At 46.3% G+C, this 18906-nt stretch overlaps 1 protein-coding gene across 1 annotated transcript; it reads right to left on the bottom strand.

The window, feature by feature from the left end:
* Nucleotides 1–10414: 10414 nt before the first annotated feature.
* LOC148096079 (uncharacterized) lies at nucleotides 10415–12575 on the bottom strand. Its single transcript, XM_087835845.1, has 3 exons — nucleotides 11553–12575; nucleotides 10671–11514; nucleotides 10415–10422 (listed from the first exon to the last, which is right to left on the bottom strand). The coding sequence occupies exons 1-3, from the start codon at nucleotides 12573–12575 to the stop codon at nucleotides 10415–10417; spliced, it is 1875 nt and encodes a 624-aa protein (XP_087691971.1).
* Between the last annotated feature and the right edge of the window lie 6331 nt (nucleotides 12576–18906).

The following is an 18906-nucleotide window of genomic DNA, read 5'->3' as shown; positions in this document are numbered from 1 at the left end:
GCTCAATAACAGAGCCCAAGATCACATCAATCGGCAGTCTTGGCACTCTGCCAAACATCAGCAGAAATGGCGCCTAGCCAGTCATCTCATGGACTGTACAGTTATAGGTGAATGTGAGAGCTTACAGTGCATCATGCCACCTTTGCTTGGCTCTCGGGGGTAATGCACGAATCATGTTGCCCAAGGTACGGTTCATCCTCTCGCAGGAGCCGTTTCCCATCGGATGGTATGGGGTCGTGTGAGACTTCTGGACACCTGCCACATTCAATAGCTCAGCAATGAGCACACTCTCAAAATTAGCTCCCTGATCCGAGTGAAGGCGTTTCAGAAAGCCGTAGATGCAGAAGTAGTTATGCCAGAGTTGGTGTGCTACTGCCTTAGCAGACTGATTGGGGCATAGAAAGGCCTTAGCCATCTTAGTAAAGTGGTCTGTGACCACAAGCACATCCACTGATTTGTTCGCCGAATCCTCCGCAGACCAAAAATCTATGCAGACCAGTTCAAGGGGCTCTGATGTTCTGATGTTCTCCAAAGGTGCTCTCGCCTCTGGCTCAGGTGACTTGCTAACAACACACCTTCTGCAGCACCGTACATACTCTGACACATGTTTGGCCATACCAGGCCAGTAGAATCTATGCCTGGCTAGATAAAGTGTTCTTTGTTGTCCCTGGTGACCGGCTTCATCATGGACGCCTTTCAGAACAGCGAGGCGCAAGGTTGGCAGAACAACATACAGATAAGTCTTTGTCTTTGTGACGGGATTGTTGGAGACTCGATAAAGCACACCATCTCTCACAGATAACTTGTCCCAAGCCCTTAGAAGTCTCTTCGTATCAACCGGTTCACTTGCCCGCTCCCTCCTCGACGGTCTCCGTTCCCTTTCCACATAGGAGATCACTCTGCACAGCACATCATCACGCCGCTAAGCACAGTCTGAGAGCATTTGGGCAGAAGGAGAGCATGTGGCCACACCCTGGACTCATGTTCACTATGGGCCTGGAAGACAGCTCCCACCTCAGAAGATGTCAGCATTCCTGTCTGTGCAACAGCTATGCACTGCGAAACAACAGGCTGGTCATTGCTTGAGGCCTTATCAGCTGAGTGAACAGTCCATCTGAAGGCCTCCTGAACCCCACCAGTGGCGACTGCCTCTGCTTCTGCCAGAAGTTCCTTATATGGAACACTTATCAACCGGTGGGAGGCCCTGGGGTGCACGAAGGGCTCCCTGCTCAGCGCGTCAGCAACCACATTTTTAGGACCAGGAATGTACTTTATGTCAAACTGGAAAGGTGCTAGCTTTGCGATCCACCTCTGCTCACATGCATCCAGTCTTGGCTTAGAAAGTATGTAAGTGAGAGGGTTATTATCCGTCCATACGGTAAACTGATGACCCCTCAACCAGTGATGGAACTTGTCGCACACCGCCCACTTCAATGCAAAGAACTCCAGCCTATGCCCTCCAGCCTATGGACTGTGCATGATTGAGTGTCTTACTGGCAAAAGCGATCGGTCTTGATGTAGAAGCCCCAGCAGGAACTTGCGACAACACGGCACCAAGGCCACTGCTGGAGGCATCAACAGAGAGCAAAAAGGGCTCCTCAAAAATTAGGATGGGCCAGGAGCACTCGATCCAACAAGGCCTGCTTCAGCTCATTGAAAGCTGCCCTACATTCATCCGTCCAGTCCTCCTCACACAGCTTTGTACGCACCAGCCGGTGCTTTTGCCGTGAACCACGAAGGCCTTTATCCCCAGATGTCAGCCGAAACAGAGGTTTTGCGATGGATGAGCAGTTCTCAATAAATTGTTGGTAGAACATTACCATCCCCAAAAATGAGCGGACCTTCTGTTGGGATGGGACACTCGAACCCTCTTCCATAAGGTCTGCCTCTGCAAGGGATATAATGGATGCTATTTTGTCAGGGTCTGACTGTGTCCCATCAGCATTTACAATGTGCCCCAGGAATTTCACAGACTGTCTCAGAAAATGGCACTTCTTTGGAGCCAACTTAAGGTTGTGAACCTGGAGTCTCTGGAACACCATATGCAAGCGCTCCAGTGCCAATTCTTCTGTGGGGGCAAAAACCAGAACATCGTCAAGGTAACACAGCACACTGAGGAAGTTCTGATCCCCAAAAATGCCTAGCATCATCCTCATGAAGGTGGCCGGACTGTCCTTGTGGCATACGATTATATTCGTACAACCCAAATTGACAGTTCCGATCTTATCACCAACATGCCCTGGGGCCACCACTCCTGACATTGAACTCAGCAGATTTTTTATTAGGCTGTTCTTCAGCACTCAGGGTCTTGCTGCATTCCTCTCCTAAATGTCCCTCTTCCCTCAGGCGATTACCCAGATACCTCATTAGGTTGCTGCCCAAAATGAGGTCCTCACTCTGCCCTGCAATCACCAACATTGGCACAACAACTTTACAGCCATACATCTCCACTGTAATGTCACACACACTTGATGGAACTGTCCTCGAACCACCACAGCCAATCAGGACGACATCCGTGGGTTGCAAGGTGGGGGTCTGCAGCACTGCATGATGTAATAGTTGGGGCATCATATTGGTGCTGAGGGTGCAGGCCATAGAGCCACTGTCAAGCATGGCTTTAACAGACACTTTGCCACCCTGGGTCACATTTTCATAGAACAGCTCATCATGCTGTTTTAATCTGTGTGTGTTCTGAAAAATCGGTTGCCGGCCTAGCTGGCGCTCCTCACAAACAGTGTGGTAAACAGATTCTAAATCGTCAAAATCATCCTTTCTGGGGGTGATTTCAGGTCTAACACTTGCCCCCTCCACATGTAGGCCATGTAGTTTCCCAGCTGCTGGGTGGCTAATTCAGGCCCCCTCACTCTGACATTCACGGCCCTGGGGCATTGAGCCCGTGTGTGGTCACCAGCATGGCAGATGAAACACAGTTGATGGGCTCTACAGTGGTAATACGTAGAGTGTTCAGTGTCACCACAAATCACGCAAGGCACAATTTTGTGTGTTTGGTTCCGGGGGACCCTTACATCATCCTTAGCAGGCAGTTTTGCTTGTCGAGGCTGTCCCTCCAGGACTTTCTCTAACAGGGCTATCACATGATCAAGACGATCAGTAGGTGGTTTTGCATGAAGGTCGGTAAGTGATGCTGAGGTAGAGGTTGGTGATGGTGTAATACACTTACTGTTGTCTGTCACCTGCTGCACATTAGGACTCACCTCCTGTTGCTGAAAACTCAAGGCACTGACTGCACTAAACTGAGGGGTGCACTTCCAGTCCTTGCCATGCTCCAGCAATTTCTCGTGCACATCAGCAACCGTCCACTGCTGCAGGGGCTTGCACTTGAAAATTAGAGACAGTTCTGAGTCTGGGCAGTGACGGATAAACATAGCAGTCAGCTCTTTTGTCAGATATGCAAAGGACTTATTTTGTCTCTTCAGACAGTCTTCTGTCACCTCCATGGTTCTGTTCAACCTGAGCCAGTAATCAAACGGTGTTTCACCTGAGTTGGGTAGTGTTGCATAAAAGTCAGCTAAAGGCATGCTTGAACAGGCAGTGTCACTGAAGTGCTGCTTTAAGATCTCAAAAATGGGCTCTGGGCCCCTCTCAAGACACACAGATAGCTTACTACGTATGCCCACCTTGACTATTTCTCGTGCCCTCCCCAGCAGTTTACTTAGCACATCATCAGCTTGTTCAGCAACTGGTACCCCTCTTCTCTTAAAAAAAGTCATCATCATTTCCTCCCATTCCTGAACACTGCATGTATCACAGCCATCCCCTCTAAAACACACAGGTTCTTTAACATCAGACTTTACAATTACATTCAATAGTGAGGGTTCTGATAACACATTATTGGCAGACCCAACAACACTGTTTTGCTGAGACGCTGAAATGTGCTTGGAGCGTTCGTAATGCCTTGCGGCATACGATTAAACTCCCAAAATCCAATGGGACAAATGAAAGCTGTTTTCGGTTTGTCAGCCTCATCAACCTCAATCTGGTAGTAACCAGATTTTAAGTTGAGGACAGAGAACCACTGGGAACCAGGCAGCATGGAGAAAGTCTCCTCCAAGTTTGGGAGGGCATAAGTATCCTTCACTGTTTGCAAATTGAGCTTCCTGTAATCAACACAGAGACGCACATCCCCATTCTTCTTCCTTACCACCACTATGGGAGAAGAGAAGGGTGACGTGGACTCCCCGATCACACCTGCCTGTTGAAGTTCTAGCAAGTTCTTTCGGACAGCTTCCAGATCATTTGGGTGTATGGGGCGTGCCCTGTACTTTAATGCAGTCTCATCAGATAACTTGATTTGGTGTTTTACCTGATTAGTTCTCCCAAAGTCAATGTCATTTTGCGCAAAGACCTCTGGCATATTGGCAAGTTTTTGTGTTACTCGCTCTCTGAAACATGAAAACACAAGGCAGGACAAACAATCCAATTTGTTGAACCGACATTTGTATCCAGGTCAAAAAATAACCTTTGAGAAACAAAAATAAATAAATAACACAAATAATACAATTCCATACAAAATAATTTGGGTTTTTACTGTAGAGTCTCTCTCCAATTATGAGTGTTTTTAACTGAACAGAATAAAACCCCTTTAATAATAATTACAATAAACAGTCTCTAATTGCATTTGTTTGCCACTGGGCTACACAAGGCTAACATAGAGACCATTCACACAATTCAGATTCACAAATTAAACTAACCCCACATGTTGCACTGTCTGCGCAAGCTAGAGTACCTGGAGAACACATGGAAACTCTGCATTAAAAGTGCACAGACGGGTTTCAAACCCAGAACCTGCTTGTCATGATGTGACAGTGCTTTGGACCGCCTTTGGACTGCAAGAGTCAGGGATCGACCTTCTGATTATTGAAAACTAGGGGTAGCACTGGTGGGAATCAGTATTTTTAAGCCATGAGGTTAACTTCTGCACCTCAAATTTGAAACAGATATGATGAGCCAGTTATAGCTTGAACAGAGAAACATTGGACATTGCAACTTATAAATCACACAGTATATCCTTCCCTGCTTCCTCGTCTTGTTTGACTCTAATGGGACCAAAATTTCCAATATGAACTTCATGTTTTATTGACTAAGACTTCAAACTAGCATCTGAGACCATAAACTCATAAGGAAAGTGTTCACTGAGCTGGGAGTTCAAGTGAGTAGTAGAATGATTTTTCCATGGACTTCTGTTTAATTAAATTTCTTTTTACAACCAGAGGAGTCACCCCCTGCTGATCATTAGAAAGAATGCTGGTTTTAACATGGTATTAGACAGTTTTGATGATAGTAGCAAACATGATGCATGTGGAGAAATCATTACTTGTTGAACTGCCAAGAACATTTAGTGTAGTCCCCCTCCCACCTCCTGTAACCTTCGCTATAAAAGACTAAAACTTCTGAGAGAATCCTAGAATTCTTTCACACTTCTTTTTGGTTACTTTTCTAACTTTTTAAATGTCTTTTATTCATTTATTGTTTTGATGTGTTAACAGTGTTAGTTTTTTTAGGCTCCTGTATCATTCAGGAAGGAGTGAAGACCTTCACTAGTGCCTCCTACAGGCTGTCCTGTGTCTTCCCAGAAAAGATTAGGAAGAAATAAAAATCCTTGCCCACATTTTCCACACAGTTTAATGGAAAATAATTCATTGATTTGCTACAACCTAGTAACCCTGCTGCCCTAAGGCGGGCACTAGCTCCAAAAAAACTAATCAAGTCAAGTAGCTACTGAAGTCATTGCTTTTTGTATATATTTGAATAACTCAATGTAGCTGAAATTTTGTTTTGTTTTGTTTTTGAAGGACGGATATTTTGGTAGAACATTTTTAACATTTTGTTAAAACTTTCAGGATAAATGTTAAAGGCCGATCCTGCACTCTTATTTCTGCTCCATATGATATGTTAAACCTTCATAAACCCTCCACCTGCATCAGTCGCAGCGCTTCTAGTTGAACATCTAAAAACTGAACGTAACAAAACACCAGAAGATCTGAAAGACGAGAAGTCGGGTCCCTCGCCCACATCAGAAAGGACTGAAGGGGGGAGGGAGGAGGCGGGAGGAGAAGGAGGAGGTAGGGAGTCTAATTGATTTCCTCATTTTCCCTCCCTGAAAAGAGAGCGAGCAGGTCAGACGAGTGCAGCGGCGAGCGAGCGAGCAAGTGTCTGCATTTCAGCGAGAAAGAGAGCGAGAGAGAAAAGAGACCGTTGAAGGCTTTGGCAGTGAAGCATGAAAACGTGTGTGTGTGTTTGTGTGTGTGTGACCTTGTCTGGCAGCGTGTGTGTGTGTATGTGTGATAGAAAGAGAGCGAGACAACGAGAGCGAGCGAATAGAAAGGGGGAGCCTTGAAACTGTCTTGATTCCCTCCTCCATTATTCTCTCTCTCTCCCACACACATGCAGACACATACTCGCTTACCCTCGTGCATTCCTCCAAACCTTTTTCCTCTCCTTCTTTTCTCTTTGTGTTTGTTTGTCTCCTGCTGTCAGCACCGCCTCGGAGGTCACCCCCGCTGACCTTTGCCCTCTCGCCTTCCTGTTGACGTGTAAACATTAAACGACCTCCCTTCTTCTTTCTCTTTGAAAGATGAGAGCTGAGAGAAGCAGCAATTATTGTGCCAGTGAAGCAAAAGCAGAGGGTGAAAGTGATGGAGGAAGTTTTTCATGACGCAAAGCCAAACTCCAGCATCCATTTCACTGAGCTGTATAGGTTGTGATTAATGGGTTTATATAATGGTTAATGCACCATTAACTTCAAATTTAGTCCCTTAATTGATGTGGGAATGCCTCCAAAAGAATGTTTTTAACTGAGCTCGATGAATCGCTATAATAAAGAAAGAGTCTACAGCTTCCACAGTAACAGTAAGTAACATTAAGATAAGTTGCAGTTAAGTTACTAGCTTAGTTTAGCCAAGGGATTGTTTATATAGATGGACGAAGCTCCTGCTTTGTAGCAATAAAACCCAAATTTTTGACACCCCCTAGTGGTGGTTCTATATAGGTCATAAAACCGCATATTTAACATTCAGTTGTCAATCCCACCTCCTAAACTGGCATCTCAAGACTCAATTCAGCAATCAGTGATTCTAACTTTATTTGCAGATTCACCCTCATGCAACTAGGCTGATTTGAAGGGATGTTTTTTTGTTGTTTGTTTTTGTTGTTTTCTTTAGCTTGCTGAGCTTGTAGTAATAACTGGATGATTTTGTGAAATAAAGAAAAACCCTGCAGTTTATCTAATTTCCATTTGAGGTAGACTCCTAAAGTGAGTCAGTTGCATGTTACCAGGAAATAATGGACCCGTCTTGCCTATCACCAACATTTCAGACTGCTGGTCATGTTATGGTGTGGGGTATAATTTCGTGGCACTCTTTGTGCTCATTAGTACCAAGGCAGCATTGTTTAACCACCAGAGCCTACCTGCTGAGTATTGTGGCTGACCATGTCGATCCCTTTATGACCACAGTCTACACCAGCTTCCAGCAGGACTCACCATTTCACAAAGCTGAAATCAAACTGGTTTCTTGAACATGTTAAGTTCACTGTACTCAAATGGCCTCCATTGTCACAAGATTTCAATTCAACAGAGTCTATTTGGGATGGAATGTGAGACTCGCATGGATTTGCAGTTGAAATACCTGTAGCAACTGTGTGATAATTGTTATGTTGTGGCAGGGATTTGTCCACCAGGGGGCAACAGTTGTTGGAGAGTTTTCAGTCTGTGGGGCGCATGCCCCGGTTCTCTTAATAAAGAAGTAACTGTGAGTTAAACATGGTCTCCGTGGTTCTTTAGTCCTAGGATATTACATATGGCGACGAGGATAAAAGCCAGGTGTTGCTGTGAAGTTACACCGTGATAAGTGACTTATTAAGTGAGGTTGGCAAGTGGTACAGCACTAGCATCTGTTGGAAGCGGAGCGTAACCCTCGGTGTGGAATAATGGCTACCACTTTGGGCTTGGTGGCACCGTTCGACAGCGAGCTGCAATCCTGGGAGGAATATTGTGAGATTTTGGATTACTTCTTTGTGGCGAATGATATTAAGGAGGAGGAGAAGAAGCGAGCGGTACTGTTGAGTTGCGTGGGCGCACAGACCTATGCCCTGATTAGGAACCTACTCAGTCCGGTCAAGCCAGGGGATCGGTCTTATGCTGAGTTGGTGGGATTGTTGAACAATCATTTTCACCCTAAGCCGAGTGAAATTGTGCAGCGGTGGAAGTTTAACACACGGAATAGAAGGCCGGAGGAAAGTGTGGGCGATTATGTAGCGGAGCTGAGGAAGCTCGCACAGGACTGCAACTTTGGAGACTCCCTGACGGTGATGCTGCGGGATCGTTTAGTATGTGGAATAAGCGACGACAGGATACAGCGCAGATTGTTAGCAGAGGATTCGCTAACATTTGAAAAGGTGCTGAAGTTTGCTCAAGCAATGGAGGCTGCTAACAGAGACATTGTGGATTTGAAAAGCATGACGGAACAGTCGCGATTCACTAAAGGATTAGGAGCGGTGAACAAGATGGAGGACGGCGGCTCGACGTCACAACAGGTTGTCAGGAAGTGCTACAGATGTGGAGGGCTAAATCATGTGGCCAAGGACTGCAGGTTTGTTTCAGAAAAATGCCACAACTGTGGAAAGGTGGGACACATAAAAAGGGTCTGCCGAAGGAAAATGGAACAAAAAGGAGGGCGTGGCAGACAAGGTAAACAAGCCCATTTCTTGGAAGAGGAGAATGTGGAGAGTGAGGAAGAAGAAGCTGAAATGCACCACATAAAGGCAAGTGTGACTATGTATAATGTGCAGGAGGAGATTAGCATCCCAAGGGAGGAACCAATCAGACAGAAGCTAAAAGTAAATGGACAGAATGTGACATTTGAAGTAGACACAGGCTGTGGCTACACTATCATGTCGAAGGAGTCATTTAAAAAACTTTTTGAAGGCAGTAATGCGCCCAAAGTAAGCAAGTGTGGAATCAAACTGAGAACGTATGGAGGCCACAAGGTACCCGTGTGGGGAGCAGCCCAAGTGCAGGTGGAATTCAGAGACAGTAAAAAAAAACTGGATGTGGTGGTGGTTGAAGGGGCTGGAACTAGTTTGATGGGTCGGGGATGGATTAAGGCCCTCCAATTAGATTGGCAACCTGTACATAAGATAGAAGGCAGAGATGATGTCTTACAGCGGATACTGGCCAGACATGAAACAGTGTTTAAGGACGAGTTGGGAACGCTGAAGGGGTTTGCAGCAAAGATACATGTCGCCAGTGATGCCAAACCGTGCTTCTATAAGCCCCGATCAGTTCCGTTTGCTATGAAAAAGAAAGCGGAGCAGGAACTGGAGAGACTGTTGGAGGAGAAGATCATCCAACCAGTGAAATTCTCAGAGTGGGCCGCACCCATCGTACCCGTACTAAAGCCAGACTCCAGCGCCAGAATTTGTGGTGACTACAAACTGACTGTTAACAAGGTGTCGCCTGTAGAACAATACCCCATTCCACGAATGGAGGACATGATAGCGGGGCTGGCGGGAGGAGAAAAATACACCAAGTTAGATATGAGTCACGCATATCAACAGGTTGTACTGGATGAGGAATCTAGAAAGTATGTCACAGTGAACACACACAGGGGTTTGTTTACATACACCAGGTTGCCATTTGGTGTGAGTTCAACTCCTGCCATTTTTCAGCGCACCATGGAGAGTGTGTTGCAAGGTCTGACCAATGTCGCAGTGTATCTGGATGACATCATCCTGACGGGAAAGAATGACAAAGAACATCTTCAAACACTGGATGAAGTGCTGCAGCGCTTGGAGGAGGCGGGCCTGCGCTTAAAAAGGAGCAAATGTCAATTCATGGAGAAGGAAGTGACATTTTTAGGACATCGGGTGGATAAGACCGGTTTACATCCAGTGCCAGCAAAAGTGAAAGCAGTGCAGGAGGCGCCACCCCCAAAATCAGTGACAGAGCTCAAAGCTTATTTGGGGTTGTTGAACTTCTATAATAAGTTCTTGCCAAACTTGTCCACACTGTTGGCCCCACTGCACAAGCTTCTGAGAAAGGGGGAACCATGGTGTTGGGGACCAGCACAGGAGAAGGTTTTCTGCAAATCAAAGGAACTGTTGCAGTCAAGCAGTGTATTGGTACACTATGATGAGCAAAACGATTTAATTCTTTCTTGCGATGCGTCCCCCTATGGAGTGGGAGCAGTACTAGCTCACCGCATGCCAGATGGTCAGGAAAAACCCATTGGGTTTGCATCACGTACCCTGAATGCAGCAGAAAAGAACTACTCACAGATAGGCTTCAACGTCATCGTGGCTCTGAGATAGGCTTCAGTGGGAAGCCTATCTCAGAGCCACGATGACGTTGAAGCCTATCTCAGGCCCATAACAAACAAACAAAAAAAGGAAAACATCACAAATCTGGTGGGACCAAGAGAAAACTGAGAAAACTTTAGAGGGTTAAACTTCATCAGTTGTCTTCTTTCGTGTATGTCATGGTTGGCTGTGTGGCAGGCAGGCAAGCAGGAGTGGTGGACCCAAAATGCAGGACTCAGACTCGAGTGATGAACTCAAAAAACAAAACACAAAACAAAACAGGAACACAAAGAGACCGAAAACGTGCACAAAAAATACTGGCGTACAATTCACCAATAATTCAGGGGGCCAACCATGCGGACGGCAACAGGGAAACAGTTCTGGGGGCCGACCATGTGGGCGGCAACGGCAGCGACAGGGAAACAGTTCTGGGTGCCGACCTCGATGGCGATGACATCCAGCTGGTGGCCCGGAAAGTGGCCGGCGATTCCGAGGTGCAGAACGTGGCTTGGGCGGCGGAGTGGCAGCCGCAGGACCAGGCGAGGGTGACGCAGAAGCAGAGGCTGGACCAGGCGAGGGCGACGCAGAAGCAGAGGCTGGACCAGGCGAAGCAGAAGTTGGACCAGGCGAAGCAGAAGCTGGACCAGGCGAAGCAGAAGCTGAAGCTGGACCAGGCAACGGCGTAGGCGCTGCAGGCCACGGCGTAGGCGCTGCAGGCCACGGCGTGGCAGCCCCAGGTGGTGGCTGGACGGGCTCCTCGGGCCCCCCAGCCAACGTGGCATGAGGCTGGACGGGCTCCTTGGGCCCCCCAGCCGACGAGGCATGAGGCTGGACGGGCTCCTCGGGCCCCCCAGCTGACGTGGCATGAGGCTGGACGGGCTCCTCGGGCCCTCCAGCTGACGAGGCCTGAGGCTGGTCGGGCTCCTCGGGCCATCCAGCTGGTGTGACATGACCAGTAGGGGTAGAGACCACTGGCTGAACAGAAGGCTGAGCAGGTGGTGGAACAAATGACTGAGCTGAACACTGGGGAGACGGCTGAGCTGCACAGTGGGCTATGGGCTGAGCTAACGGTAACACAGGAAATTGAACTATGGACTGGGCTGCTAACAGAGCTAATGACTGAGCTATAGACTGAAGCAGAGGATGTAGTGGTGGTTGTTGTAATGAAGTTTGTGGTGGCGGTGGATAAGCATTAAGCTGTACTAGTTCTCCTAAGCCTCCAAAACATGAGGCACCTGCTGGACACTAGCCGCTCCCACCTGAGGAGTAGGTATGGGTGCGAAGACGGGCTGTATCCTGGCTGACCTCACCCTGGAGACCGGCATGGGTGCAGGGGTGGACTGGTTCACGGCCCCCCTCACCCTGGAAGCCGGGACAGGCACCGGCAATGGCTGGGCAGCTGCTGTTCCCACCCGAGGAGCTGGTACGGGTGCAGAAACGGACAGAGCCTCATCCGGCCTGGAAACCAGAGCAGGGACCAACTGGACCTCAGCCTCCCTCACCCAAGGAACTGGTACGGGTGCAGGGGTACGCTGGGCCCAAGCTGTCCTGGCAGCAGGAACACGAGTAGGCAAAGGAGCAGGCTCAGAAAAAACAGTCTTAGAATGGGCAGGCTCAGGGTTAATATGTACCGGGTCAACAAAAACAGACCTATCAAAAATAAATTTTGCATCTTTCCCACCACGTTTTACAGTATTTGTTTTAGTAGAGTTTGAAGGGTTTGAAGTGTGTGACTTGTCCTTAATTAAACCCCCATCCCAGGGAGCTGAATGAAAATAATTTTCCCAGTCAATGTCATCATCCAAAAAGGAGATTCCAACAGTGTCTGGGGTGAGTTTATTGTTCTTTTCAGTTATGGCTTCAAGTGGAATGTGTGAAAGGCAGTCATTATAACTCACCACTGGGAGTTGCTCAGCAGGTGAAAAGTGACGGCGGCGTGAGCGTCGCTTCCTCTGAAGTGACGAATATGACGGGGTGTACAGCTGAACCTCTGACGTGCGGGACGGCAATGCAGAGGCTGGAGCGTGAGCATCAGAAGAAAAACGGAGCACTCCCACCTGAAGCGGCCGAGGCTTGGATGTGAGCGGGGCAACAGGCGGAGGTTTTTGGCAACTTCGGGGACCTCCAAAAGCCAGCCGAGTTCCACGGAATATGTGCTCAAAATCTGGAGCGTGCCATGGCTTCCAGCGGAGCTCCTCCTCCAGCTGGGCGATGGCTGCCTCCTGGTGCTCATACAGCTCACTGTCTGCTGGGTCCATGTAATGGTCGCGTCGTTCTGTCATGGTTGGCTGTGTGGCAGGCAGGTAAGCAGGAGTGGTGGACCCAAAACGCAGGACTCAGACTCGAGGGATGAACTCAAAATACTCAGCTTTATTTGCTGGCACAGGAAAACAAGCATACAAAGCAAGCTAAACTAAACTGGGAAACACAGGGAGATCCACACAGCATGAGGGTGGACTGACGTTAACGACGTGACAACAAGAACTAACTGACAGGGACTAAAATACACTGGCAGGCACATGAGGAAACGAGGAACAGGTGGGCACACAGCTGGGACTCATTAGGCTAGTAAGGACAAGGAAGTAAAACAGAATACGCTAACATGAGACAAGACCTTCAAAGTAAAACAGGAACTCCACAGGCAGGATTCAGAGACAATACTAACACAGTACAGAGGAAACAGGAGGAACATGAGGGTAGAACTAAACCTAAGAGCTAGAAATCACAACCCAGAAGGACAAGAAATCTAGAAAAGCAAAACAGAACCCAATAAACAATAGTATAGAATCAAAACACTGGGCCACAGGCCCAGGACTGTGACAGTGTATGTCTTTTCATTAAACTTTACTGTAACACCTGGGAGAACAGCTACACTGATCATTTTATTGGAATGTAGACTGTATTTAACTCTTAGGAACTTTCAGTTTTAATGACTGGACAATTGAGCAATGCTAATAACCAACAAAAAAGTTGTTTACTGAAACATCTGACTTTCACAAAGTTTATGTCAACAGTGGAACACTTGAAAGGTTTTTGATATCAGCTCCAAACTTTTGGTTGAAACTGGTGAGTCTGGATTCAAAACAATGCTCGTAACAAATTCTTAGATGATCTAAGAAACTTTTACCAAATCTTGCAAAGATCAAGAAGATTCCTGTTCTGAAGCCTCACATTCAGGCTTCTGCAGTTTCCCATACAGCCTCAGAGTTGACTTGCGCTCGGATGCCGGCTGTTTCCAGCACACACTCCTCTCCAGCGCTGTGTACACAGACAGGCTATTCATCTTTCCCTTCACCAACATCAATAAATGATGGCTGCTCTCTCTCTCTCTCTCTTTCTCTCCCTCTCTCTGTTTAAATATTCATCGGTAGCGCTGCTTGTCTCGCTCGCTAAACAGCCTCGCATGCTTGCCAGCCAGACGAACCACACACACATACACACACAGATACACACACGCACACAATCCCTGAGGCGCATTAGCAATTCAATCCGTCGTCTTCAGCATCGTGTTAGGCAGCCACACACACACACACAGACACACACACACGGATGTGTTTAGAGACACACAATCACGGTTACACAGTCATTATACACACACATACACACACAGAAAACCACACACAAGAAGCCGGAGAGTAAGCGGCAGCTTTGACATAGCTGCATGAAAGTGTGTGGCTCTGATGGGGGAGGTGAGGGTGATGAAACCCAAAGCCGCTGGACGCCTCGTTTATCATCACTTAAAGGAACAGTCCGTCACGCTAGGAAGTTTCCCAGAATTATTAATTTTAAAAAATCTATTCATGTTTTAACTCTAAACTGAATTAGTGACACAACTGAAACTGCTGCTGGAGTCATTGTGTCCTTCGAGAGGAAAAGGTGTTTAAGGCTTTGATAAAAACACTATGATGTGTTTGAGGAGCACTTTGAAGCAATGAAAAAAATGAAGCTGAAGCTGGAGTGCTGAAGACATATAACATATTTCCACCAACATTAACGCCCAAACACACACACACACACACACACAGCTGGTTCATATTCACATCACTCTTTATTCATCCCCACCTCTTTCACTTGTTCGGTCTTTAAGACTTTTTTTCCCCTCGCTAATTAAGCTCAGTTTGTTGCCATGGAATTTCACAATAATGGAATATGTCTGTGTTCATTGTTGGCGGGTCAGTGAAAACCACATTTTTAAAAGCAGGAACGCACATGAAGGTTCCTTCACAAACCAGCTAGATCACTGATTAAATGCAGGAACTAATCAATATAAAATTAAACCAATACGAAATCATAGTAAGAAAGGACATAGCCATCATTACATCACTTGCTGGTTTGTGGACTTGGCTTAATGGCTATCACCGTGTTAGTTGGAAGCCAGAAGTGACCTTATTTGGAAGAGAAAATGGAGTGCTAAGTTAACAGCTGTTGCTAGCAAACTTAGTTAGTACGCTGCATCCATAAACTAATAACATTTTATTTTCACTCACAAAAACTAGAGTACAGACTTCTTAGACAGTCTGTTAGTAAAATAACCTCACAGCATCCATATTTCTTGTGGAAATATGGATGGAGCCTTTTGGATTATTCCAAAAGGCTCCATTAGGACAAAATCAGTCCAGATGTTGAGTTCAGGGACTCTGGTTAGCTGAGGTGAAGCCTAGAAGATGGCTGGGGTTCAGGTGTAACCATTTTAATTACATTATTGTTTATAGATTTAAATAAAACCTTGTCAGGTGCTGTAAGCTTCCCCTCCGCGAATCGCTACCTTATCGTGGTGGAGGGGTTTGTGTGTCCCAGGGATCCCAGGGGCTATGTTGTCTAAGGGTTTTGTCCCCTGGTAGGGTCTCTCATGGCAAATTGGTCCTGGGTGAGGGACCAGACAAAGAGCGATTCAGAAGACCCCTATGAAAAGACCATCGAGGAAACAGTTCACCCTGCCCAGGATATGGTTGCCGGGCCTTAGTCCATGGGGCCCAGCCGGGCCCAGCCCGAAAAAGGGACATGGGCCCACCTCCTGCAGGCCCATCACCCGCAGGAGGCACTGTAGGGGTCAGGTGCAATGTGAGCCGGGCGGTGGCCAGCAGCGGAGGTCCTGGCGGACCAATCCCCAGCTACCAAGACTGGCAATTGGGACATAGAATGTCACCTCTCTGGTGGGGAAGGCGCCTGAGCTAGTGCATGAGGTTGAGAGGTACCGGCTAGATATAGTCGGGCTCACCTTAAGGCCTGGGTTCTGGAACCAGCCTCCTGGAGAGGGGCTGGACTCTGTCTCAGTCTGGAGTTGCCCTTGGTGAGAGGCGGCAGGCTGGGGTGGGTATCTTGGTATCCACTCGGCTTGCTGCTGGTATGTTGGGGTTTCTCCCAGTGGACGAGAAGGTTTGTTCCCTTCGCCTTCGGGTCAGGGAATGGGTCCTGACCGTCGGCTGTGCTTATGCGCCGAGCGGCAGTTCAGAGTCCCCAGCCTTCTTGGAGTCCCTGGGTGGGGCACTGGAGGGTGCTCCTCCTGGGGACTCTATTGTCCTACTGGGAGACTTCAATGCTCACGTGGGCAATGACAGCGAGACCTGGAAGGGCGTGATTGGGAGGAACTGAATCTGAAACCGAGTGGTGTTTTGTTATTGGACTTCTGTGCAAACCACAGTTTGGCCATAACGAACACCATGTTCCAACATAAGAGTGTCCATAAGTGCACTTGGCACCAGGACACTCTAGGCTACAGGTCAATGATCGATTTTGTAATCGTATCACCAGACCTGAGGCCATATGATTTTGGACACTCGAGTAAAGAGAGGGGATGAGCTGGCAACTGATCACCACCTGGTGGTGAGTTGGATCAGGTGGCAAGGGAGGACACTGGACAGACCTAGCGCGCCTAAACGTACAGTGAGGGTGTGCTGGGAATGTCTAGCAGAGGCCCCGGTCCGCGAGATCTTCAACTCACACCTCCGGCAGAGCTTCGAGAGCATTCTGAAGGAGACTGAGGACATTGAGTCTGAATGGACCGTGGTGAGGGGAGCCACCAAGCTGAAGAAGGAATCCTACTGGGCTTGGTTAGCCTGTGGGACTTCGGAGGCAGCTGATAGGTACCGACAGGCCAAGCAGAATGCGGCACGGTCGGTGGGAAGAGTTCAGAGAGGCCATGGAAAAAGACTTTCGGACTGCCTCGAAGAGATTCTGGTAAACCGTCAGGCGACTCAGGAGGGGAAAGCGGTGTTCTACCTGCACGTTTTGCGTAATTATTTTAAAATCTCTGTATAACTGAAACCACGTGAGGTAGCGCAATCATTTTTTTTGCATATGAAACCAGAGGAGTTGTACTTACATCTTATGCCATCAGCTTCCCCTAGGTCACGGTTTCCTTACACATATAGTTTTGCAAAAATTGCATAAAAAGCACTTGCAGCAACAGAAACATAATTTTCCAGAAACACGCTTTGCCGATCTGATCAGCTGTTCGTAACACTTCCTACGTTGGAATAGACGTCAGCACAAACTATCGCATATCCGCCATTACCTGTCCGAAACAGGAAGTGATGTCATTTTCGCAAACAATGTAGTTTTTTACCTTCGGGACCTTATAAGCCTATACTGGTGGTTTTAAAAGTCATGTTTGACTTCATGCTTTTCTGAATAGTTTCTGGGATGCTTAGAACTAAAACTGCACTGCTGTAAACTGTTTATTTTGATGCACATGCTGTTTTTTTTTGCCAATTTGCATTATAATATTTATTTTTGTTTTTCCTGCAGTATAACAAAATTGGTGTATCTCAAAAACAAAACTATGAAGACACTCAAAATAAATTTCCTGTTGTTGGAAACTATTTTGTGTAACTTTTTTGTATTTACATTTTGGAAGGACAAACCTCTTAAATTACTCTAACTAGAAATATATGTAAAAAAAAAAAAAAAACAATTTAAAATTTTTGGTAGTTTATTGCATTTTTTTTGCAATTTATGTAGTTACTATGGACTTAATGCATAGATATAGATGGCACTACAGCATGTAAAAATATAAAGATAAGCTCTGGCGGATTGGTTCTATGGTAGGTCTTAAAGGGTTAATATGTGCGTTGAAGGACATATCCTGGTCAAAAATGACTCCAAGATTCCTCACAGTGTTACTGGAGGCCAAGGTAAAGCCATCCAGTGTAAAAATCTGGTTAGATACCATATTTCTAAGATTTTAGTTAGTTAGTTAACTTGATAAGCTGTTGTTAGAATTTATTTAATATTACTTTCTAGTATTAGCTGATGTTTGTTGGAGCCACAGCTGTAAAAGTTGCTGCTCATGATATCGGTTTGGATATGTGGTGAGAGGGAAACATAAAGATGATACAAATCATTCATATATACCAACAAGACAGTGTACATCACTGTCACAACAGCGTTTGTTTTAGTTTAAAGGCTTTATGGTTTTTCCTATAATACCGGGTGGTGTAGTCGGGGATTTTTGTCAGTTCAGCCTTATATATTATGTTTAACCCGAGTGACCACCCAGTCAGCTGGTGGGTAACACGCATCTCCGAAAACGTTAGAGCACTTATGCAAATATGTGATGTCTTGATAAATCGAACAGATATTTGAAGTTTACACAGCACCATTCTTGCATGAAAATATCTTAAAAGTTTATTTTGTGACCCAGACAGAGTAATATTTCAAACTCTGCCACTCTGTGTTCCTCCGCCACTGCCTCGTTTAGTTTTGGACGAAATGGATTCTGGGATATTGCATTTCGTCATTTCAAGCTGATTGGAAACCAAAACAGCCAATCAGATTTTTTTTGCATCCAAGTCTGTGATTGGCTGGTTTTGTGGCACAAATATAACGGTGTACAGAAAGAGTTGAGCGCGCACGGGCAGAAATGTTGAAAGCGCAAGCAACACATTGCGAGCGAGCGCAAGTGCAAAAACTGAGCAACAGGGGCTGCTATTGTGTGTGTGTGGATAATAGCAAACACTGAAATACATTTTTTGCACGCAGCAATGAATTTTGTTCACTCAAATTTAGCTTTTCTTCGCTCAAAATAAATTTCTACTCAAAATGCAACACTTGAACCTGCAATTTTTTTACGTGCGCTCAGAATAGTAGCACAAAAATAACGCCATAATCTTCTGTGAAATGTACTCCCCCCTGCTGTGTAATCCATTATTGTAAATTTAAATGTTTTTAGGAAATAACAGGACAAAAGAGGGTTTTCAGGAAACACTGTTAAATGTTCAGGTTCTATGACATATGTTAAAACAAGATCTCGAGTGTGATTAAAGTGGTGGGTGCGTTCTTTTACATCTTGAGAGAAGCCAATTGAGTCTAATAATAGATTAAATACCGTGTTGAAGCTGTCATTTTTAGTATCTACATGGATGTGAAAGTCACCCACAATAATTATTTTACCTGAGCTGAGCACTAAATCACATAAAAAGTCTGCAAAATCAGACAGAAATCCTGAGTAAGGTACAGCTGGACAATAGATAACAACAAATGTAGGCACTTCTGGTCCAATCGTGTGGCCAACGGTCATATTAGGAAAAAGCTTTAGTTTTAGTATAGCCCTTGCTCTTGTTTAATCTGAGCCTCCCCTCACCCCTCTCC

Source organism: Neolamprologus brichardi, chromosome 23, assembly GCF_056152115.1.
Source record: "Neolamprologus brichardi isolate AB-2024 chromosome 23, ASM5615211v1, whole genome shotgun sequence".
NCBI classification, from domain to species: Eukaryota; Metazoa; Chordata; class Actinopteri; order Cichliformes; family Cichlidae; genus Neolamprologus; species Neolamprologus brichardi.
The sequence above is the reverse complement of the archived record's forward strand: the minus strand, read 5'-3'. Positions and strand labels throughout refer to the sequence as shown.

Excerpts from the sequence above, each read along its gene's own strand:
- LOC148096079 (XM_087835845.1), bottom strand. The coding sequence starts at position 12,575 with ATGGACCCAGCAGACAGTGAGCTGTATGAGCACCAGGAGGCAGCCATC. Across the intron at positions 11,515-11,552 it reads GAGCGGCTAGTGTCCAGCAG|CTTAATGCTTATCCACCGCC; the intron begins GTGCCTCATGTT and ends GAACTAGTACAG.